This window comes from Myotis daubentonii, chromosome 7 (genome assembly GCF_963259705.1).
Source record: "Myotis daubentonii chromosome 7, mMyoDau2.1, whole genome shotgun sequence".
NCBI classification, from domain to species: Eukaryota; Metazoa; Chordata; class Mammalia; order Chiroptera; family Vespertilionidae; genus Myotis; species Myotis daubentonii.
In genome coordinates this window covers 80,388,692-80,413,357 of record NC_081846.1, presented here as the reverse complement: position 1 = coordinate 80,413,357, position 24,666 = coordinate 80,388,692, and the positions used below count along the sequence as shown (strand labels likewise).

Here is a 24,666-nt window from a genome sequence, read left to right as displayed (position 1 = left end):
GAATTCAGGCTCTGAAGCGCCCTGTTTCCACATGCACAGGACTCCCATCCTTCCCCTCATAACTGGTTTTTCCTTCATGCCCATCAACTGTTTGTTTCTCAGCCTTCACAAATGAGACTACCCTATCACTTCCATCTCTGTCGCCCCTGGGCCTAGGACATATGGCCAGAGGAACCTGGTTTGGAGAGAAGGTGTTCATCTTGACCAAACTAATAGCAACTTCAGGCCAGGCACTTGCCGCTGTCTGTGCTGCAGTTGTCTGTGGATAAGTGGGTGTTACAATGCCTGCTGGGCCTTTTTTACAGTGTGGCTTGGAGAAGAGAATGAAGTCGATGACACACAGCACACTGAAATGATGTGTGGTATTCATGTTAGGCATACTTTTAGAGAGGAAGAAATTTCTCTTCGAAAAAGGACACCACTTCTGGCATAGCTCTCTCCTTATCTCCACCAGACCCCAGGTTTATAAAACATGATACCCAGGTAAGCAGCCGCCTCGAGGAGTCTGAAGTTCCTAGTGTGTTCACAGTACAGCGCCCCCTTTGCTGGCTCTAACCTACTGCCCGGAAGAAAGCTGCACATATTCTAAAGTGACAGAGTGTTCAGAGGGAGCCCGGTTCACATCACAGCAGCCCCTTTGGCAGAGGGCAGTAACTTTTGCTCAGGCGCAGTGCTCGGGAACAAAACATGTAGAGAAGCAGCAGCTTGTCGAAATCATCTTTTTCAATCTTGACTAAAGGATCATCACTAAGTTTTGTTCTCTTTTACTTTTTCAATAGCCAGAAACCCGTATGACAAAGCTATGCATCCTGCTTATCTTGGGACAGTTTATTCTTGTGAGCAATACACTTCAGATTTCCCAGAAGAGGGATTTTGGCAGCAAGAATCCAGACCTAGACCAGTAAGGACCCATAGAGAACAGCCTTTAACACCACACAGCCACCAAATCATAGCACAGTGAGGAGCCATCTGCTCTCCAAATAACTGCAGTTAGCAACAAGGCATTTCCAGGCTCTTCTCCGAGAAGACATTACTTTTCCAAGGCGCTGGCTTAAGAACTACAGCCCTTGCTTTAACTTGCCAATTGGTTAAGGAGGTCATTTAACTGATGGTTGCCAGAGGGAAGGGGATGTGTGGGGGGAATATGAGAAGGTAAAGGGGGTATAAATGATGATGGAAGGACATCTGACTTGGGGTGGTAAACACACAATGCAATATAGAGATAATGTATTGTAGAATTGTATACCTGAAACCTGTATAATTTTTTTTAAGTCCTCCACCCTAATCAGAAACTGAGTTTCTCCCACTGGACTGGGATGTCTCCCAGAGCAGTGGCTTGAACTCTCATAAGACTGGGGTCCCCCACAATAGGCACTATGGAAATCTGTATAATTTTGTTAACCAATGTCACCCCTATAAATTCATTGTTTTAAAAAAGGAGGTCATTTGATGGTTCAATCCCTTCTTCAGGCTCTGTGGGCAGTGCAGTTCAGCAAACCAAAGAGGAGCAGGGCTCTGAAAGGTATCTGGGAAATGTTGGACTCTGTTTAACTCTTAACTTTCTGTAGCCTCAGGCATGGCTGACTACCAGAAACGGGGAAGACACCCAGAGATAAAGGTCAGGCTCCAAGAAGGAGCCTAGTGAATGCATAGAGTGTGCTAACTGCCTGATGGTATCTGTTTACTGAGGAATCCATTGTCCTTTCTGGGGTCTGCATGACTACCCACCCCATGGGTTTACTATTAACCCCCTAGAGACCCTGTCCTGGGTGGACTTGTCCAGGCCAGCCACCACTGGAGCAGTGGCTTTCCCAGGTATGTAAGTTATTAAAGCTCTTAGGAATTTGACTAAGGCTACATGTCAGTTTTTCAGAATTGATCCTGAAGTGAGACTTTGGGGGCTCTCCCCCCAACAGATGCTATTTCCCATTTTCTCAATATTCTTAAAATGGCTAATTTTGTCTATGAGTTTGACCTTGGAAGTGAAGCTAGAGTTCCATCCATCTCCCCAAAGTTCCAATTGCACTTTTAGGGGCTTTGATTTCTGATAAGAATGCTGGTAGGAGCTGGGGAGTCCACCTCAGTGAGAAGACTGGTCAGCTGGAGTGAACAAGGAGGTTTCCTCTCCCAAGACCCCCTTCTTCCCTCACATAATGCCCAGGCCCTCTCATCCACCAGCCAGCCAGCCAGCCACTAAGCCCGTGGGGCTGGGAACAGCATTCCTTCGAAAGCTCTTGGCAATCTGTGCCTGGAATGTGATGCGCTAGTTCTAAAATTGAATGAAGACCCTGTAGTGTTTCTCGGAGAAATACGTGTGGCTCTATGACATAACACATTTTTCAAGCTCTGACCTCTGGGAACTTCAACTAGCTTCATATTTCAGGCTGACACTGTGCGCAGGGCACCGTCTAGTTGTCCAAGCAGAGCTGGTTATCCATATATTCTCCAGCCTCCTGATCAGCTGTTAGCAGAGGGAGGTGAGCGGAGTAAATAAAAAGAGGAGAGCCACTCATTAAATGCACTTCCCCGCCCGAGTCCCTGGAGGAGAAGCCCTGGTAATTAAGCCTAATGAGATTAAAGTAACTTGGAACTCTTCATTTTCCCAGCCCTGTGAAAGTAAATCTGTGATAACCAGCGTGTAGGCATGAATCAAAGTCAGTCCCCTTTCCTGTAATTTAGTGGCTCCCTCAGCCACAGCGGCCCAGGCTGGGAGGGGAGGAGAGCTGCGGGCTCTTACCCGCACTTTGCTCCATCACTTCTTTCTGACACATGTCCTGGACGTTCACCGTGCAGTTCACGATGAACTCCGGGGAGGAGCAGTCGTTGTTCAGCTGGAACTCTTCACACTGGTAGCACTGGATCTGCAGCGCAAAGCCTGCGGGACAGACGCAGGGGGTTCAGATCCAGCCCCTGCAAAGACCCCCGGGGTACCAGGACCCTCCCCTGCCCATCCAGCCGCCCGGGTGCTCCCCGCAGCAGGGTGTCCGAGTAAAGCCGACGTGGCTGAAGCCGGCAGGGGGCGGCAGGGCGTCCAGGGTCCTGAAGGATGAAGCGGAGGTCTGCTCGCTACACCTGCCCCGGGCTCCGCACAAACAGCCGGAACAGCAACACACCTGGCCTTCCCACGCGCAAGTTGCAAGGAAGGCGTGCACCCGCGCGCCCGCATAGCCCCAAAGACGAGAGTCAGCTCCAGGCTACGCTGAAGGATTTGCCTAATTGTTAATTGGTTACAAATGACTTAATCACTACTTTGCGACTGCATTCGCAGACGCCTTTTTAGTTTTACTAATTTTTGCAGTCAGCTTTCCTGTGGCTCGGGGAACCTCACAGGAAACCTCCCGGGAACCCGGAAGGAGGTGCCGGACACCGAGTGCCCTGGAGCCCCAAGTCCCGGCATTTCTCCGGGACCGTTCTCGCAGCGGCACCGGGAGGGGCCTGTGTGCGCGCGGGCGGGCACCCCTGGCCGCTATACGACGCCCTTTCTTCCCAGCTAGCTACGAGGGCTCCCACTGGGCTAGGGTGCCTGGCCGGGGTCCCAGTTCTGCAGAGCGCAATCGGAAGACCGTCGCGCACTGGAAAGAAGGAGCGAGAGGTTTTGGCATCTCTCACCGCTCCAGCCTGGCTGCTCCGCTGGGACTAGGAGCTTTCGGTCTCTAGACTCTAGAGTAGACTCCCCGCTCCCGCGCAGTTGAGCTGGTTCCCAAGCTCTCCCCTCCTGGTCCCAGAACGGTCGCAGCAACAACATCACCCCCCAGGCACGCCCCGCCACAGACTGCCCCGCGCGCCCTTCACCTGTCGGCGGCGCCACTCCCACGGGCTGCTAGAGACGCCGGACAACTTGGCGAGGCCCGGGCGATCCGTGTCTCTCCCGCGCGGAGGCCCCAGCACAGCTCGGACCCTCCCTGCTACCCGCTGCTTCTTCAGACAGTGCAGTCCGAGCACCGAGCACCGAGCACCGAGCGTCTGCAGCTCGAGTCCTGCAAATCCGCCTCCTCTCTCCTCCAGCGGCGCAGGACCCGGAGACTTTCCCTCCCGGTGCCTCGGGGCTCCAGCCGCCGCCGAACTCCAGCGGGGCAGCCTCTGCGCAGCCCGGGGCGCCCGGGGCCGGCGGTGGACGCGGTGCGCGCCCCTGCCTGGGCTGCCGGCCTCTCCTCTTACCTGGAAGCAAGAACAATCCGCAAAACGTGGCTGCGATGCCGAGGATCCACATCCTCCCGGAGCCGCGGGGCCGGGAGCGGGCAGGTGCCTCCGAGGCGGCGAGCGCGGCGGGTCCTGTCCGCGCCGCAGCGGCGGTGGCTGCCGGAGCTTCGGTGGCCCGCGCTGCTGTCGCCGAGGCGACCGTCGCCGCCGAGAGGAGCCGCAGGTGCCGCCAGCGGCGCCCGCATCGCCCGCGCGGGGCTCCGGGCTGCGGTCGCTGCTCCTCTCGCCGGCTCTCTCGGGCGGGGCGCTGCGTCCCCGGAGTTGGCGGCTGAGACTGAAGGAACTACTGGCGAAGCGAGCATCCAAAAAGTCTAGCCTCTTCTCCTCACCTCCCACTCCAGGCACCACGTGACGGCTGCCGAGTTGGGGTGGGGGTGGCGGGCGGGGAAGGCTGGGACTGTCTTTCCACGTCCCCACCCCCCTCCTCTCGCCTCCCCCTCCAGCCTCCGCACCTCCCTAGGACAGGGAGGCCCCGGGAGAGCGCGTAGTTGTCCGAGGCGGGGGGAGGGGAGCTCGGTGAAGCGGGAGAAGGGCGCAGCAGGTGCGTCGGGGACGGGCCGGGCGCTGACTGCGGGACCAGCGCGATGGGGCCGGCGGACTGCGCTCCCGAAGGGACCTCGGCGCTCCCGGGCTGGCCAGGGCGCGGCGGCTGGCGGGTCCGGTCCTCCCAGCTGGGCGGGAGCGCGCTCCAGTGCCGGCAAAGTTGCGGACCTGCCGCGGCCCCGGCTGTTGCGCGCAGCTGCGCCCTGTTACCCCCGAGTAGCCCCTGGGTCATCCCAGGCTCGGCTGCAGCTGCGGCCGGGCGGGCGGGTGTGGCGGGCCCTGCCGGGACCGGCGCGCCAGCTCCAGGCAGCCCCCCTGTCCGCGCCCCGCGGGAGGGCGCGGCGACGCTGCCCCAGGAGAGGGCCGCCCAGGACCGCTGCCGCGGCCTCCCACTAGGAAGCAAATTGGAATGGAGAAGGGAGTTGCTCTATCCCCTTCTCCCAAAGGGCCGGGAAGCTTCCTCCTGTTCTCAGATCCGTGGGCCGTTGGAATACGCTCCCGCGTCCTCCCAGCCCCGCACTCGCACTCGGTCCTGCTGCTCTGCCCCCTCCCCACCCCCGTTCTTCCCCTCCGGCTCCAGAGACCCACCTAGAGAACCGCCGGGGATGCCTCCGGGCTGCGCCGGCCGCGTCCACCTCCCTCGCCGCGGAGCCTGCAGCAGGTGGCACGGGAGAGCCTCGGTGCCCCCGCCCCCAACCCCGCAGTTCCCACCCGCCCCCCAAATCCCTAGGGAGCACCCCTTTCTGTGGAAATAGTTTCAGAAGCGTTGCCGCTCTCCACCTTCTCGGCCACCTCCGGGAGGAGCTCTCGCAGGCCGGGATGCGGATCTTTCGTTTCCCCATCCGGCCAGCAGAGCGGGCTGGAAACGGGCTTCAAGGACTTCCTTGTCATTCCTCTGCAGAGCAGTCCCTATCTCCCTCCGCTCCTCGCCTTCTGCACCCCTCTTCCTTTCTCTTCTAGCCGGTTAACCCCTGGGGAGACTGAAATGCTTTGACCAGTACTCCTTTGCCAGCAGACTCGGATCTGACAACTGGCTGAATTACTATCTCGGGAGCGCGAGGGCCGGTTTATTTATTCATTGGGCAATTCATCCTGGGAGCACGTGTGAGATCCCAACAACTACACTGGGCCAAAGGCTCCTTGAACAAGTTCCTGTAAGCTTTCACGGGTTCATTGTGATAGGACTTTTATTCAGAAATGAAACAAAAAAAATTTTTAAAGGTCTGAAAGACAATGAATGACACGTTACATAATTTTCATTTAAGACAATAAAATTCAAATATAACAAATTGCACAAATTTACCCCATAACACTGATCATACAATAGTCTTTAAAGAAACAGGTGTGTACTAAAGTAATTATACAGTCTAAAAATATTTCTATTATGCCTAGTTTACAAAGCTCCTGTACAAAAACAATTATAAATAGTTCACATCTAGAAAAAATACACATAACCTTTAAAATAGAATGTATCCTTACATATAAACACTTTGTAGAAAAAAGGATATTAAAAAGTAAGAATTTTTCATAGCACCAACCATTAATTTTTTCTTTTAGAAAAGTGAGCATCGTAAATAGAAATTTGCTTTCATTCTAGATTGCCCAGATTTTAATAAAAAGAGCTGGAAAATAAAAATCAACCAAAATGTTCCGCATCATAGTGAAGGACAAAGTAGAGGAGGCTGTAAGGAAATGTTTGGAAAGAAGATCTGCTATTGAAAATAGAATTAGGTCACTTCTGATACGCATCCCCACGGATCAGTGGCACACTTCAGTACTCTTTACACTTCTCAGAAGAAGCAGAATTATACTTATCACTAAGCCTGAATAGTTCTGGCAGCAATTTTGAAATTGCACTAGAATTAAAGTTTATATCAAATCAAGATTGGCAGTTGGAGATTATAATTAGCCTCTGTTTTTTTGTTTGTTTGTTTGTTTTATCAGGCCCTGTTTTAGGTTTTCGGAGTGTACCCACAAACAATTTAAGCACTAGGATGATGAACTGGACAAAAACTTTAGTTGGAATTTTAAAAAATATATTATCATCAACTTCTAAAAGACTTAGTACATCATTTCAAGAGCATGGCACGGATTCCATTTATTTATTTTTGCTACAAATATAATTTCTTTTCCAAAAAATTTACAACTTCTGTACAAATATTTTAAAAAGTGCAAAATTAAGACTTCTGTATCATGGGTGTGTTTACTTTTAATCCTTATGAAACACAGCACATGGAATCTATCTTTATTGCTCTGTCAGAGAAGAAAGCTCCAGTGGGTTGCTTGCTGTGAACCTGAAAACGCAGGCTCTGGTGTTGTAATAGTTTATTGTTGTCATCTCTACCTGCCCCTCCCAACCCCTGACTCTTAAGTGCTCCATTTCCAGCTCACTGAGGGGGAAAAGTCCTTTATGCATCATTCGAACCCTGACTCGCACAGGAAGAGAAGCTATCATATAAGGAATCACTCAGAGATTCCAAATTGTCTACCCCAGGCCGGTCTGAGCTACTCAAAGATGCCTCTTCATTTTTTTCCTTTTCTTCCTTTCGTCCTTCAACCTTGTTCGGAGAGTTCTTGTCTTTTTCTAATAAAATCACAGTATTGCTGTTATATTTATTGAACGACTCCAGGGAAATTTTAGATAATCTATTCTCAGGGTCCTCTTTTGTTTCTTCAACTTGTTTCAATTTCTGCAATGAAAAGAGGAAATATTAGAAACATATTTCTTTGGAAATCAAGTTCTTCTATCCAATATTCAATTATTGTCTCTATAAAGTGCAGTTTAAAGGGATAGAAAGAAGCTACAAGTCTTTAACAAGCTTCTAGTATAATTAAATGTAATAATAAAGCCAATTTTAGGGATAAATTAAGACTTGAATCATTTTTCCTGAGATGAATAGGTCCCAATTTGCAAACCAGTTAAGTGCCATTTAGTTTCATTTTAAATGGATCCATTTGAAATTTGTTCAGGTAAAGTGCCTTATTTTTCTTAATCAAAGTTTCAGACTACTCCCGTTTCTTACTAAATAGTATTAGTTATCCTGTTGCTAAGTATGGACAGGGGTTGAATTTCAGCCAGAAATTATGATTATATGTAAAAACAGAACAAACAAGCAAACAGAAATACACGATCCCTTAAATTGCCTAGAAATTTAAGTATATGTTAAACTCATCAGAAGCACTGCCATGTTTGTATTTGGTCCCTTTGCCAGTCTTAAGATATCTGAAAGAGGTTTCCAGGCCAGTGGGCATACTAGTAGATTCTAGAAGGCCCAAGGGCTTAAAATTCATGGTAATAGTCTGTACCTTAGTAACCACACTCCTCCAGGAGGTTCTAGTAACACCAATTTAAACAGGGATATTTTTAGGACATTACTGGTAGTCTCTAGAACTTTATAAAACATGGCAGTCAGATTTAGTAATTATTGGAGGTTTAACCCTATGAACATCACTATATTCAGCTGCTCAAGTGGCTCCTAAGGTCTGGGGTGGGAGGAGAGACAGTCCAGATCCTAAAAGCAACAGTGTGGAGGAGGCTGAGCTACTAACTCATTTCTCACCTTTTCCTCTTTCGGGCAAAAATTCCACCCTAACCCAGAAAGAAGTACAGACAGGGATCAGAGATGATGACGAGAGCTATCATTTACTAACCACCCACTCTGTAAAAGACACCGGACACATTTCATCTACAAGCCTTTCACAAACCTGCAAGTGCCACTTCCCCATTTGAAGGAGGGAAACAAGGCTCAGAGTGACAGGGCCACTTGCCCAAGGTCACTAAGCAAGTGAAAGGGAACAGGCCTTGAATTCCGGTCTGGCTGGCGTCCATGCTCTCGTTTTGCCATGTTCTTACGTAATAACAGACAAAATGACCTGTATTTTTTCATTTTGCCACCCCAATATTCCACTTAACTTGCCAACCCTTCTGTACCACTGCTGTCCAAGGCTCTCACATGTGCCCTTTGTTTCCTCCGCCCATCCCTACCTTGTCACGATGGACATACAGAGGTGAAAAGAGGAAACTGCTTTCTGATTCAGGGGGAAACGGACACAGCCAATGCCCATGACTCTTGCATGTTAAATACTTTACTTTTTATTTGTTAAGTTGAATTTATTGGGATGATACTGGTTCACAAAACCATACAGGTTTCAATAGTACAACTAAACAAAACATCGCCTGCAGACTGCATCTTGTGACCATCGCCCCAAGCAAAGTTCATTTCCATCCCCATTATCCCACCTTTGCCCAGGTCAGGCTCCCCCACACTTCCTTTCTCTCTGGCTATCACCACACTGTTGTCTGTCTAGGTATTATGTATATGGGTTTGGTTTTTTTTTTGGCTCATTCCTTCACCCTTTTTCATTCAGTCCTCCAATCCTTCTCCCTCTGACAGCTGTCAGTTTATTCATGTATCCATGCCTCTCTTTCTATTTTGTCAGTTTATTTTGTTCATTAGATTCCACATATGAGTGAAATCATATGACACTTGTCTTTCCCTGACTGGATTATTTCATTTGGCATAATAATCTCCAGGTCCACCCATCCTGTTGGAAAAGATAGGATTTTATTCTTTTTTATGACCACATAGAATTCCATGTGTAAATGTACCAAAGCTTCTTTATCCAACTGTCTATTGATGGGCACTTGGGCTATTTCCAGGTCTTGGCTATTGTAAATGATGCTGCAGTGAACATAGGGGTGCATATAGTCTTTCAAATTAATGTTTTGGATTTCTTAGAATATATTCCCAGAAGTGGAATTGCTGGTTTAAAAGGAAGTTCCATTTTGAAATTTTTGGGGAAACTCCATACTGTTTCCAAAGTGGCTGCACCAGTCTGCATTCCCACCAGCAGTATATGAGATTCCCTTTACTCTACATCCTCACCATCACTTGTTGTTTGTTGATAGCCATTCTGGCAGGTGTGAGGTGATATCTCATTATAGTGATATCTCATTCTGGCAGCTGTGATTAGTGATGTTGAGCATTTTTTCATATGTCTATTGGCCATCTGTATGTCCTCTTTGGAGACATGTCTATCCAGGTCCTTTGCCATTTTTAAAATTGAATTGTTTATCTTCTTGATGTTGAATACTATAAGTTCTTTATATATTTTAAAAATTAATCCCTTACCAAATGTATCATTGTCAAATATGTTCTTATGTTCTCCCAGTGAGTTCCCTTTTCATTTTGTTGATGTTTGTTTGTTTTTGTTATGCAAAGCTTTTTAGTTTGATGAAGTTCCATTTTTTTCCCATTGTTTTCCTTGACTCAGGAGATATATCGGTAAAAATATTGCTACCAGAGACGTCTGAGATTTTACTGCCTATGTTTAGTTTGAATTTGTTATGGTTTCACGACTTACATTTAAGTCTTTTATCCATTTTGAGTTTATACTTTTAAAAATATATATATTTTTATTGATTTCAGAGAGGAAAGGAAAGGGAGAGAGATATAAACATCAATGATGAGAGGGAATCATTGATTGGCTGCCTCCCTCAAGCCCCCTACTAGAGGTCAAACCGAAACCTGGGCATGATGTTGGCTGTAGGTTTGTCATATATGGCTTTTATTATGTTATGTTCCTCCATTCCCATTTTGCTAAGCATTTTATCATAAGTGGGTGTTGGATTTCATCAAATGCTTTTTCTCATCTATTGATACGATCATGTGATTTTTGTCCTTCATTTTGTTTATGTGATGTATCACATTTATTGATTTGCAAATATTATGCCAACCTTGCCTTCCTGGAATAAATGCCACTTCATCATAGTGTATGATCTTTTTAATGTGTTGCTGGATCCAGTCTGGTAATATTTTTTGAGAATTTTAGTATCTATGTGCATCAGGGATATTGGCCTATACTTTTCTTTCTTTGTAATGTCTTTATCTGGTTTTGGAATTAGAATAATGCTGGCTTTGTAAAAAGAACTTGGAAGTCTTCCCTCCTCTTGACATTTTTGGAATAATTTGAGAAGAATATGTGTTAATTCTTCTTTAAATGTTTAGTGAAATTTGTCTGTGAAGCCATCTGGTCCAGGACTTCTGTTTACTGGGAGTTTTTAAATTACTGCTTCAATTTCATTAGCTGAGATCAGTCTATCAGGTTTTCTAATTCTTCCTGATTCAGTTTTGGAAGATCGTATTTTTGTATTTTTCTAGGTATATGTCCATTTCACCCAGGTTGTCCAATTTATTAGCATATAATTGTTCATAGTATTTTTTTTACAATCTTTGTATTTCTGTGATGTTGTTTGTTATACCTCCCCTTTCATTTCTTATTTTATTGATTTGTGTCCTCTCACTTTTTTTCTGATGAGTCTGGTTAAGGGTTCGTCAATCTTGTTTACCTTTTCAAATAATCAGCTCTTAGCTTCAGTGATTTTTTTTTTTTTAGTTTCTGTGTCATTTGTTTCCGCTCTGATCTTTATTATTTCCTTCCTTGTACTTACTCTGGGCTTTATATATTGTTCTTTTTCTAGTTCCTTTAGGTGTAGAGTTAGATTGTTTAAGATTTTTCTTACTTCTTGAGGAAGGCCTGTAGTGCTATGAACTTCCCTCGCAGGACTGCTTTTGATGTGGTCCGTGGATTTTGGGTTGTTGGTGTGTTCATTTTCATTTGTTTCCAATAATTTTTTATTTCTTCCTTGATCTCATTGTTAACCCATTCATTGTTTAATAACATGCTAGTTAGCCTCTGTATGTTTAAATGTTTTTCAGGGGTTTTTTTGTTTGTTTTTTGTTTTTGTTTTTTAACTGTAGTTGGTTTCTGGTTTTACTAGGTGTACTGGTTAATAATGCAGATTTTTTTTCAATAGATGGAGTTACACATATGTTGATATATATGCGATTTGATATGTATGCTATTTTGTTGTATTGACAAAAGCTTCAAAACTTCATTTGTCAAATTTGCTGAAGGTGTTAACATCATAGACATTTTTACACTTAAAAATGTTGAATTTTGCCGAAACCGGTTTGGCTCAGTGGATAGAGCATCGGCCTGCGGACTGAAAGGTCCCAGGTTCGATTCCGGTCAAGGGCATGTACCTGGGTTGCGGGCACATCCCCGGTGGGGGATGTGCAGGGGGCGGCTGATCGATGTTTCTCTCTCATCGATGTTTCTGACTCTCTATCTCTCTCCCTTCCTCTCTGTAAAAAATCAATAAAAATATATTTAAAAAAAAACAAACAAAAAAAATGTTGAATTTTATGCCCAAAAAATGCATTTGCGGGAAGTTTTAATTCATTACTTTATTTTAAAGAAAAGTGCTACTGAATACTTCAGGAAGCTTATGGTGAACATGCTCCATCTCAAAATACTTGTGAATGCTGGTTTAAATGCTTTAAAAGTGGTGATTTCAATGTGAATGACAAAGATGTCCAGGTCAACCAAAAAAGTTTGAAGATCAACAATTACAAGCATTATTGGATGAAGATGCGTGTCAAACTCAAAAACAACTTGCAGAAAGATTAAATGTTGCTCAGCAAACAATTTCCGATCATTTACAAGCAATGGAAAAGATTTTAAAGGAAGGAAAATGAGTGCCACATCAACTGAATGAAAGACAAATGGAAAACCAAAAAGTCATCAGTAAAATGTTGCTTCAACAGCATGAAAGAAAGTCTTTTTTGTGACTGACGATGAAAAGTGATTTATTTTGAGAATCTCAAATGCACAAAATCATGGGTTGATCCAGGTCAACCACCACCAATGACTGCAAGGCCAAGTCGCTTCGGAAAGAAGACAATGCTCAGGAAGGTGTGGTGTATTATGAAAGTACATCCTGCATATCAGATATTTACATTATGACTCGTAACAATAGCAAAATTACAATTATGAAGTAGCAATGAAAATTATTTTATGGTTGGGGTCACCAGAACATGAGGAACTGTATTAAAGGGTTGTGGCATTAGGAAGGTTGAGAACCACGAAGTGAAACCGTTAATACTGATCCCTACCGACAACAATCAATTTGAACCACGATTTGATCGTAAAAGCAACAGAATGGGCCAGAAGACACAGCAAAGTAATTTTGCTTCATGATGACGCACTATCACACATTCAAAACCAGTTAAAAACATGTTAAAAGATCTTGCCTGGGAAGTATTTACCCACTCACTGTATTCACCAGACCTTGCTCCTTCAGATTACCACTTGTTCTGATAGATGGCACACGCACTTTCTGAGCAGCACTTCAAAATGTAGGAAGAAGTGGAAAATTGGGTTTCTGAATGGTTTGCCTCAAAACAAGAAAAGTTCTATTGGGACGGTACCCACAAATTACTTGAAAGATGGGGGAAATGTGTAGGTAGTGATGGACATTATTTTGAATAAAGCACTTTTGATGTATCTCTTGAAATCATCATGTTTTCTTTGATTACAAAATCTGCTATTATTAACCTGTACACCTAGTATACTATTGTGGTCAGAGAATATGCTTGATATGATTTCAATCTTCTTGAATTTCTTAAGACTTATTTTGTGTCCTAACATGTGATCTATCTTTGCTAATATCCCATGTGCACTTGAGAAGAATGTATATTCTGCTGCTTTGGGATTAAATGTTCTGAAAATATTAATTTAAACCATCCAATCCAATGTGTTGTTTAAGATTGCTGTTGACTTGTAGATTTTTTAAAAATTTATTTGAGAGAGAGAGAGAGAGAGAGAGAGAGAGAGAGAGAGAGAGAACATCAATCTCCTGTTCCATCCATCTATGCATTCACTCATTGATTCTAATATGTGCCCTGACAGGGGATTGGACCTGCAACCTTGGTAATGGGGATAACACTCTTACCAACTGAACTACCCCAGCCAGGGATCCTTGTTTATCTTTGTCTGGATGATCTATCCAATGATGACAATGGGTTGTTAAAATCCCCTACTATGACTGTATTGCTTGCTGTCAGCCTCCCCCTTAATGTCCACCAAGATTTTAAAAATATATTTAGGTGCTCCTATGTTGGGTGCACATATGTTTACCATGTTTACCAGGGTTATAGTCTCTTGTTGCATCAATCCCCTTTAGTATTCTATAGTGGCATTCTTTGTCTCTTGTAATGGCCTTTGTTTTAAAGTCTATTTTGTCAATGTAAGTATTGCTATACCTCTTATTTTTCATTTCCATTGACATGGAATATTTTTTACATCCCTTCATTCTCAGTCTGTGTGGAACTTTTGTTCTGAGGTGGGTCTCTTAGAGACAACATATACCTGGGTCATGTTTTCTTATCCATTCAGCTATCCTATGCCTTTTGTTTGGACCATTTATCTGTTTATATTTAAGGTTCTTATTGATAGGTACTTATTTATTGCCATTTTATTTTTTTATATAATCACATGTCAAATATTTAATGGAAAGAGAATTGAAAAAAGTTACAGAAGTTGATCGCTTCAATATTCCAAGAGTAGGCTCAGAGTTTCTCTCTCTGCTATGGAAAATGGCGTAATTCTATGAGAATACTTGAAAAATCATCCTTGAAGTGTTGCTTACCTTATTATACTATCAACGTGCAGGTGCATGGCTTACAGAGCTAATTTTCAGTCTCACGTGGCTACCTTGCAACCATAGGTAGGCTGAGGAACAGATTCCTAGCTGATTATGGAAGAGTGGCTCCAGAGTTAGGATTAACTCTGTGCAAGAGTCCCTATTCATGTCACATCAATTTTTAGGCTTTTTAAACAAAGAATTATATAGTACAATACTAAAATACATTGAGAAAGTTGGAAGTGCTTTGATTATACTAAATGTGGGTAAATAAAGGGCATTCAATATGATTTTCTCATCACCTGAATATCTTCCCACTTTTTCTTCATTCAAGAACCACAAGCATTTTCCTTGACTATTTCTGGTCAGTGTGGATCTCAAATTTATTCAATAAACATTTATTAGAAATTCTATGATGAGGCAGGTGAAAGGTTTTGAAACTGAGGATATAAAACTGAATAAAATCGCATCCTGTGGAGGCAAGTTGGGCCCTGGAAGCAGACAGACTTGAGCCTGAATCTCACTCAGGTTTTCCCTTTCATGGGCTGGGTCAGTGCCCAGGAGCATGCTTCCTCAGGTGTAAATGATGAGAAGACACACCTGTATTTCAGGATTGACATATTAGAAATACAATACTCTAAGATCCTGACACATAGTAATAGATACTCAATAGTACAATAAAGAAATAATAGTAGGACAGAGTTCTTATTCTAGAACAGTGATTCTCAAACTGTGTTCCCCAGGCCAACAACAGTATAACTTCAGAGCTTGTTAGAAATGCAAATTTCTAACCCTCCCCAGATTTCCTACATTAGAAATGCTAAGGCTCAGCCAAATTTTAACAAGCTCATCAGGTGATTCTCAAACATGTTAAAATTTGAGAATCACTAGCCTAAAAGAATTTGTAGTCTTGGAAAGGATGTGAAAAGTATAACAATGTATTAGGTAGAGATGAGGAAAGAGATGTAGTTATCATTAAAACACTCACTGCCTATTGAACACAAAGCATGCATCATGCTTTCTAAATGCTTCATGCTTGTAGGTTTGTTTCTTCAATTAATTATAGCAATATTATTCAATTAAATATAGCACCTACATTGGCCAGGAAGGTGACGGAAATAGGCTGTAAGAAAAATCGCATGGTCTTCCCAGCATTTTTTTTTTCAGTTTTGAAGAAAGGTGATTACAACAAGAGTTCTTTATTCCCCCAATGTTTCTGATCTGGGCACTACCGGGGGCACTTACAGCGTTCGCCAGTGAACCGAGACCAGCAGATTCTCTCTGAGAACTCCAGCACACCAGGACAACAGCTGTCAAGCTGTAACTCTAGTCTCGGGCATCAAGAGTTCTTATAGTAAAAAAATATTTCTGTACTCATCTCTCTCCTGCACAAGAGTGACGATGAGGGCCAACTGGCAGTCAGCCTCAGTGTTAGGGAGCGATAGGGAGTGGTGAGGACTGTGGTCAGCCCATGAGCAGGTGCCTATTTCAAAGGAAGGAGCAGCTACAGGTAAACCCTGTGGGATATTGTGAGTTCAGTTCAAGACTATCACAACAAAGTGAGTCATAATCTCTTTGCTGGTGGAGTCTCTTGCCTTCAATTTGTAAAAAATGCAACATCTGTGAAGTGCAATAAAACAAGATATTCCTGTACTTAAATTTAGCTTATAGCTGCTGTCCAGAAACATGGGTCTTTATCTTTTGATTTTAAAGTGAGGCCATAAATCTAGAACAATATTTGCTTATTTTTAAAATCTTTGATTTTTAATTATTTGTTTATCTATATAATAAAAGCCTAAGCTACTGTTATGGTAGAATGACCAGAATGACCAGTTGCTATGATGCACACTGATCACCAGGGGGCAGACGTCAATGCAGGAGCTGAGCCCTGGTGGTCAGTGCGCTTCCACAGGGGGAGCACCGCTCAGCCAGAAGCCAGGCTCACAGCTGGCAAGTGCAGTGGAGGTAGCAGGAGCCTCTCCTGCCTCTGCGGCAGCACTAATGAGCAGCAAGCCGAGTGGTAAGGAGCAGTGAGCAGGCGGGCAGTAAGGAGCAAGGGGTCCTGGACTGCGAGAGGGATGTCCACCTGCTGGCTTAGGGGAGCGGGCCTAAGACAGCAGTCGGATATCCCCTGAGGGGTCCTGGACTGCGAGAAGGTGCAGGCCAGGTTGAGGAACCCCCCAGCCCAGTGCATGAATTTTGTGCACCAAGCCTCTAATATTGATAAAAATGAAACAATAATAACAAAAAAAAACCCCTACTATTTAAGCCAAATTGGAATTTTGCCTTGTTTTGACTTTTGAGCTAGAGATCATATTTTATATTTCTTATTTGTGTCCTACCAGACCCCCTGCCAGATTTTTCCCTAAATGCCTATCCCAGTGATTTTCAACTTGTGTGCTGTAAGAATTTTTAAAACATGTAACACCTGACTATCCTATATAATAAAGAGGTAATATGAAAATTACCATCATGCCCTTGCACAAGATGGCCACCCCCATGTAGCCACAAGATGGCTGGCAGAGGAGGGCAGTTGTGGGTGCTCAGGCCAGAAGGGGAGGGCAGTTAAGGCCGACCAGGCCTGCAGGGGAGGGCAGTTAGGGGGGACCAGGCCAGCAGGGGAGGGCAGTTAGGGGTGACCGGGCTGGCAGGGGAGGGCAGTTAGGGGTGATTGGGCCAGCAGGGAGGGCAGTTGGGGGTGATCGGGCCAGCAGGGGAGCAGTTAGGCATTGATCAGGCTGGCAGGGGAGTGGTTAGGGGGTGATCAGGCTGGCAGGGGAGTGGTTAGGGGGTGATCAGGCTGGCAGGCAGAAGTGGTTAGGGGCAATCAGGCAGGCAGGCAGGCGAGCGGTTGGGAGCCAGCAGTCCCGGATTGTGAGAGGGATGTCCAACTGCTGGTTTAGGGCCGATCCCACAGGAATTGGGCCTAAACCGGAAGTCAGACATCCCCTGAGGGGTCCCAGATTGGAGAGGGTGCAGGCCGGGCTAAGGGACTCCCCCCCACCCCCGTGCATGAATTTCATGCACCAGGCCTCTAGTTTAGTCAGAGGCACTGACCTCTTTTCTCTTAGATTGTCAAATTAAAAACTGATAACAGCCAACACAACAATAGCCACCCGGTGTGAATAAATCAAAATTATACCTATTTTTTTTGTCAGATTGGGAAAAAATACATTTTTTTGTGTGTGCTACAGAATTTTAGTAATTAGTTTACGTGTGCCATGAGATGAAAAAGGATGAAAGTCACTGGCCTAACCTAGTGCTAAGTCATTAGTAGATTCTCAATGGACACTTGATGATGGATTCAGCTTTCTCTAGCATCAGCAGAGTCTCACCTGGTTGGCTTGGGTTTCTCAGTGGTCCTGCCTGTTAGGTATAAAAACACTAACGTAGCTTACTTTCCTGTCTGCAATTAGAAACATACCAAATTAGCCTCAACAGTGTCTTGTCAGATAGCAGGTATTTTTAAATATTTGAAGTCAAATAATATTTAAATTTAAAATATAAAATATAAAAAATGATTGAGTCAAACAGTAATGTGCTAATGATTTAGTCTGTTAAATGAAAACAAAAGAGTGCTCATTAATTGGCAGCAACTGTGTGCAAAGTTGTTTTGCAAATTAATCATGGTAATAACAGTTAACATTTAATTTAGTGCCAGTTCTATGCAGACTCTCTGCTAAGCATGTTGCATGGATTATCTGTGTTCATCCTCACATCAATTCTATGGGTAGATACGTTTAGTATCTCCATTTACAGGCAATCGAAGCTTGAGGAACTTAAATAACTTGTTTAAACCTATGTAGCAGAATGTAGTAGAGTCTGGACTTGGACCGAGCCAGTCTGCCTACAGACTCCAAGTTTTTAACTTTATCTTGGAAAATAAGTAAACAAATATCAACCAATATTATCTTTAAGGGGAGCATCTAAAATAAGAGTTGCAGAACAACAACAATATTAGTAACCCAGGAAAGATTCATGTTTGATGATGATTGTGTAGGTTCCATAAAACATCTTTATTTCCTTCATATACTATGCTTCATTTCCTTCATATAGTATGCTTCATCAGAATTATGATAAAATTCATATACTACAGTTGTCACCTATAGGTGGCAACAGTTGTACAGTTCACTTTTTGGTGGACTTTTTATTGCACTTGAGAACAAAAGGAGGGCTAAACAGGGCAGGTGAGATTATATTTTCTAGTCCTATCTAATAAAAGACAAAAAGGATAATTGACCATACCTTCGCTATGCTGCCCATTGGCTAATCAGGATGATATGCAAATTAACCGCCAACAAAGATGGCGGTTGATTTGCATATGTAGGCTCCAAGTGGTGGAGTGAAGCCAAATGTACCCGAAGCCGGCCGAGCAGCAAGCCCTCATGGCCCCAGGATCAGCGGAGCTGGGAGGCCTGACAGCTGCAGGGGGCTCTGACCGGAGCCCAGCCAGAGCGAAGGCCTGGGTCCCAGGTGCCAGAGGAAAACTGTTGCCAGCAGCCAAGGGAAGGGAAGGCCTATTGCATGAATCTCTTCGTGCAACAGGCATCTGGTTTTAAATAAATAGCTCTGCAGATTCTTAAGACAGTTTCCTGTCTTTAGTGTAATCATGGCATTATTAGTGATAATTCAAGCAAGAACCAGATAGGGACATATCCTCCAGAATTCCCTTGAGAATTATACCTTAATTCAGTGTAGTCACATAGCCAATCGATCAAGTCCATGTACTATTTTGCTCTGTGTGAATAATTTTATTGTGTTCTTGATATTCTCAGAGGAAGTTTCATAGTAGAGGGGGCACTTGGAAGGATTTTAAAGGGTGGATATGACTAAGATGTACAGTAGGTAAGAGGGAAGGCATTCTAAGAAATTTCCTATTGCATCTGTCGACCATCCTGCAGTCTACTCAGGCCCAGCAGTTGCCCAGATAGTCTGTCTCTTGCCCTTTTAGATTCTATAATGGACAGAATCACCATAGACAGAAACGAAGATAAAGATATGCCTATCCCATGGGTTTCAAAGAGCCCCAACCAGACTCAGGAAAGTATCAGCCCAGTTTATAACCTGGGGTTATAAATAATTTGTAACCTGGGCTATAAATAATAAATAACTATTATTTCCAAAGAGTTTTTCCATCCTGATCTCACTGCTCTTACATCAGCCTAGAAGGCTAGGGCGGCTGATGTCAGCTGTACTCTACATGGGGTATTTATGGAATTTGCAGTTCACACAAATTCAAATTCAGGTGAAATTAGACCTGGAAATTTGGTTCCTTAATTTTCAACCTCTTGAAAATGCATACCATTTTCCTCCACAGTCAACAAAATCATGGAGTAGAGATTCTGCCAGGACCAATAGCCTGAACACCAGGAAGGATAAAATAGAAGACAAAATGCACCCTTGCCACAGGAAAAGATGGGGAGGCTGCATAAGGCGATACAGAAAAACTCAGGTGATAAACCAAAAACATATGTATAAGCATAACGGTATCAGCTTCAAACAGTTTTTATATATGTACAGTCAGAAACTCTAGCCACAGTAGGAGAGAGACAAGTAGCAGGTCCATGACACAGTGCAATGAATTATTGTTCCATGATGAAGGCTCCTCTTTCATGATTTCAAAGATGTTTCCATCAGTTGATTATATCTTGAAAATATTGGTTAGTATGTCTACTGTATAATGTCAGGAAGAGATTCAAATTTACTTGTGAAATTCAGGCAGCATCATTCCTCAGCTGGGCACGCATACTTACAATGAGGACTGAGCTGTTAGCACAAATTAATGTAAACATATCTTCATCAACAAAATGTCTTATTTCTCTATTGCAATAGAGAGTCACTGCCAGTCAGTTCAGGAATATGTGGCAGGAAATAACCACATTTGTACGGTTTTTTCACTGCATGCCTGGCACTGGGTTGAATTCCTTTCACGAATTATCTCATTTACTCCTTACAGCAACCCCAGACAGTACTTTTCTCGTCCCATTATACAAATGGGAAAATACAGAGTAAAGAGGTTTAAATATTAGGCCACATACACAGGGCCAATAAGTTAGGGAGTCAGGGTTTAAGAAGAAGCATTGTGACTACAGAGCTTGGAATCTTAACCACTAGACCAGATATTTGGAAACCAGTGGTCAGCCCCTGCTAATTGGCTGTGTAACCCCTCTGAACCTGAGGTTTTTAAAAAAATATATTTTTATTGATTTCAGAGAGGAAAGGAAAGGGAGAGAGAGATAGAAACTTCAATGATGAGAGAGAATCATTGATCGGCTACCTCCTGCACACCCCCTACTGGGGATCAAGCCCACAATCCAAGCATGTGCCCTAGACCAGACTCAACCCCAGGACCCATCAGTTTGAAGGTAGATGCTCTAACTACTGAGCAAAACCAGCTAGGGCCTGAGTTTCTTCACATTGACGTTTTTTAGACTTTTCCTGTTCTGTAAAGCTCTTTGACTCTAAAATATTCTTAATTAGTGCCTTCTGTGCATCTATTATTGGAATTTGAGGTGGCAGAATAATAACTCTCTTCCCCAGTTCTAAATGAATTGGATAAGATAAAAGAAAAAGGCTGATGGGAGGTTAAAATATGTGCTTCACTATTGAGAAAGCTTATGTTGAAGAATGAGGTTTCTATCACAAAGAAGTGGATTTCCTATCACTGGTCTCCAGAAATAGGCAGGCTTAGTAACCAGCATTCCTGGGCTGGGGGCAGCTCTCTCCCCATTAAACCTACAGCAGCGATTTCCTGCCGGTGTGCGGCACGAATTTATAAACCATGCAACACCTGACTACTTAGTCAGGGGCACTGACCTCTTTTCCCTTGGATTGTCAAGTTTAAAAAAAAGATGACAGCAGTCAACATAACAATAGCCATCCAGTGTAAATGAATCAAAATAATACCTATTTTTTTTTGTCAGATTAGCAAAAAATACATAGTTTTGGCGTGCTGCACATTTGAGTAATTAGTGTCTGTGTGCCATGAAATGGAAAAGGCTGGGAGTCGCTGCCCGCAGTATGAAGGAACAGAACAGCCTGACCCCAGAGAAAGGGGGGAAGAGCCGGAGGCAGACCTGCGTCATCCCTGTTTGCCTCCTATACTTGCTAATTAAACAAGCCGCCCCTCTTCCTCCTGAGAAGGGAATGAGAGGGGCTCAGAGAAGCCAGGAGTGCTGTCCTGGGGAGCTCGCTCCTCATGGAGAGAAACGCCCCAAGTTAGGAGGGAGTGTCGCCACCACCCAACAGTTCTCATGACATAGGATGATGCAGATTTCAAGAGAACATATGTGCATTGGGGCCAAGAAGATGCAGGGAGCAACAATTGAAAAAAAAAATCAAATTTGTAAATGCTTTGTCATTTAGTTGTAATTTAAAACATTAATTAAGGGAAAAGATGCAGAAAAATTCATAGATTGCAGTGAGTTGGACTGGGCAGAGAAACCTCTCCATGGGTGAAAAAAACAGGAGGGAGGTGAGTTAGCAGATGAGAAAGATGGGAGCGTTGCCATTTGGAAGCAGATAAATCAAATAGGGAAGACAGTCTGGCCAGGCCTGGGCTTTCGGTCAAAGCTGGAGGGGTGATTCCCCACTCCCTCTCCTGAGCAAAGCTGGGGCCCAGGAAGGAGGGGTACAGGCAGCATGATGTCTGCTCTGGCTGGGGGAGTAAGACTGGTGCACACTGCAGTCTGGTAGTCATATGTGCTGGTGGCAGGCCAGCCTGAGGGGAAAGAGGCAGCTGAAGTCATTTCTCTTTCCCAGAGGCACCAGCTAATCTCTCTTTAATGCCACCTCCGACTGGATTCCTGGCGGAGCCCCTTTCAGATAAGACATAAAAATAGAGAGCGCGACCTTTGGTAGACACTAGAGACCCTGCAGACTTTTCTAGTGAGCTGTGGTGTTAACCTTGTTAACCCGGCCAAATTCCAACTTGGAAAATTACTTTCTCCTAGTGCTCAGTTCCCTCTGTTACCTCAACTGGACATATTACTCCTCACTTGCCCTTCTGAAAAATTAATGCTACGGATCTGTAATAGAGAGCCACACTGCATCCACCCACACGCTGGAGATGTGACTGGCACTCGCGGGCACTCTGTGTCTTCCCTGGGCCCGAAGGTTCTTTGGGATCTCCGGGGCAAGCTGGTTTTATTAGGTGAAGTAGTAGTTTTCAGTCGAGATGTGCTTTTATGACTGTATCATTAACTACACTGCTGTCCTTTACCATGATCAATGACTTTCACTGACCTCTGCTGGAACCCCTGAACCCAGAGGGAAAAAATGAGCTGACTATTGAAAAAAAAAAAAAAAAAGAAGCAAGCTGAGAGAAGGTCAGTAGGAAGCTTAGGGTTGCTGGAAAATAATATACCTTGTGGAAGGGAAAATAATTCAGCTCGGAGGTAAACTATGGTCACAGAGGACATTTAAAGACTACATCAAAATGACAGAAGGAAAGAGAAACCATTTATCACAGAGATGGAAAATGTCCCCAGATATAGCAAATTGGGGGAGATGTGGGAAGAGAAAAAAGAAGCACAAAGACAATCACAAACTTGGCCTATGTAGAGAAGGGCATTTGGGAAGAGGAAAGGCATGTAATTATAAGTTTTGGTGAAAATTTTTGTTGTTTTTAAACATGTTTTTATTCATTTCATAGAGAGGAAGGGAGAGGGAGAGAGAGAGAGAGAGAAACATTAACGATGAGAGAGAATCACTGATTGGCTGCTTTCTGCGTGCCCCCAGGATTGAGCCCGACCAGGAATCAAACCGTGACCTCCTAATTCATAGGTCAATGCTCAGCCACTGAGCTACGCCAGCCGGGCAGTGAAATTTTTATATGAACACACAATTTTTATATGACATATGTATGACTCCTGTAAACTCTAACGTTGTGCCATCACTTGAAATGTCCATTTGAAAATTTGTATTTTTTTGACTGTTGTTTAACAGTCAAAAAAATACAAATTTTCAAATGGACATTTTCCAGAGTGGTGGACGGATCCACAATCCTAATTTAAAATGTAGGTTGATCACCTTGAGTCATGCATCAGATTTGATCAATATTGATCAATTTCTCTAAGATTAAAATTTGCAGTTTTATACTGACCTGGAATCAGGAAAACAAGCCAGCTCATTGACATCAGCTTGTCTAATTAGCTTAACTAAATAGACCGTGCTTATCTGTGTTTTTAGTTTCTTTCTTCCTCCAGCATAATAATGTTAACTAAAATTTTATTCAGGGATAGGAACTGAACAGGTTCTGGGCCAGGAACTGCTAAATCTGTTAAACAGAGTGTCAGATTAATGATTCTGTCTGGTGAGAGCACGGGCATCGAGCTTTTCTGCCTTTAATTTATAGGCACCGTTATGAATGCAAACCATATGTACACTGCTCCCTTGGCTTAAAATATAAATTAGCCATTTTGGGGGACTATTCTTTCCATCATTTCATGTCTGATGTGTGATACCCATCTGACCAGCAAGTTGGGCCATGTCTGGCTTAGAGTCAGTTAGGGAAAACCCAGCATGAAGGGACCATCTGTATATTCTAGCAGCATAAGCTATGTTTTCACTTTGAAGTGATAGAGTTTTGGCTGCTCCTATAAGAAAAATAAAATTAACTTTTTTGGGGGGATCAGTTGAGTGTGAAAAAGCTTATACTTTTTTTTTTTCATGGACGCTCTCCCCCCTAAAGGAACATCTCCAATATCATGATAATGATGGACATCATAAAAGTACAAGAGGCCCAATGCAAAAATTTGTGCAAGGGGCTTTGCCCTCCCAGTCCCAGCTTCATCCAGGTCATTCGGCTGTCTGGTCTAATTAGCATATTATGCTTTTATTATTATAGATACCTGAAAGTGGAAAGTTTTTATTATAAAGGATGCTGCCAGTGCCATAGCCAGGGAGACACATTCTGTTATCTTATATAATAAAGAGGTAATATGCAAATTGACCATCATGCCGTCGCACAAGATGGCCGCTCCCATGTGGTCACAAGATGGCTGTAGCCATGTTGTCACAAGATGGCCACCCTCATGTCATCACAAGATGGCCACCACAAGATGGCTGGCAGGGGAGGGCAGTTGTGGGCAACCAGGCCAGCAGGGGAAGGCAGTTGGGGCAACCAGGCTGGCAGGGGAGGACAGTTGGGGGCAACCTGGCCTTTAGGGGAGGGAGGGCAATCGGGGGGGACCAGGCCAACAGGGGAGGGCAGTTGGGTGGATCGGGCCAGCAGGGGACCAGTTAGGCATCGATCAGGCTAGCAGGGGAGTGGTTAGGGAGTGATCAGGCTGGTAGGCAAAGCAGTTAGGGGCAATCAGGCAGGCAGGCAGGTGAGCAGTTGGGAGCCAGCAGTCCCGGATTGTGAGAGGGATGTCTGACTGCCGGGATCGGGCCTAAACCAGCAGTCGGACATCTCCCGAGGGGTCCCAGTTTGG

At 44.2% G+C, this 24,666-nt stretch overlaps 2 protein-coding genes and 1 non-coding gene across 13 annotated transcripts in view; all 3 read right to left on the bottom strand.

Annotated features, from left to right (window-relative positions):
• The window catches only part of LYPD1 (LY6/PLAUR domain containing 1), a 38,612-nt gene extending 33,648 nt beyond the window's left edge, over positions 1–4,964 (bottom strand). Inside the window, exons 1-3 of one of the 2 annotated variants that reach the window (XM_059704635.1) lie at positions 4,316–4,964; positions 4,159–4,188; positions 2,738–2,875 (exon numbers count right to left, since the gene is read on the bottom strand). In XM_059704635.1, the coding sequence (XP_059560618.1) occupies positions 2,738–2,875; positions 4,159–4,188; positions 4,316–4,502 (355 nt within the window). In that variant the 5' untranslated portion in view covers positions 4,503–4,964. Of the gene's footprint in view, positions 1–2,737; positions 2,876–4,158 lie in introns of both variants that reach the window. The other variant, XM_059704634.1, reaches the window with a different exon arrangement.
• A 950-nt stretch (positions 4,965–5,914) lies between these two features.
• NCKAP5 (NCK associated protein 5) overlaps positions 5,915–24,666 on the bottom strand; it is a 941,160-nt gene continuing 922,408 nt past the window's right edge. For 9 of the 10 annotated variants that reach the window (XM_059704629.1, XM_059704625.1, XM_059704622.1 and 6 more), the window contains one exon: positions 5,915–7,433. In XM_059704629.1, the coding sequence (XP_059560612.1) occupies positions 7,152–7,433 (282 nt within the window). In that variant the 3' untranslated portion in view covers positions 5,915–7,151. The remainder of the gene's footprint in view (positions 7,434–24,666) is intronic. The other variant, XM_059704632.1, reaches the window with a different exon arrangement.
• On the bottom strand, positions 15,439–15,567 carry LOC132238956 (small nucleolar RNA SNORA3/SNORA45 family). Its single transcript, XR_009453922.1, has one exon. It is a non-coding gene; the product is annotated as a small nucleolar RNA SNORA3/SNORA45 family (small nucleolar RNA).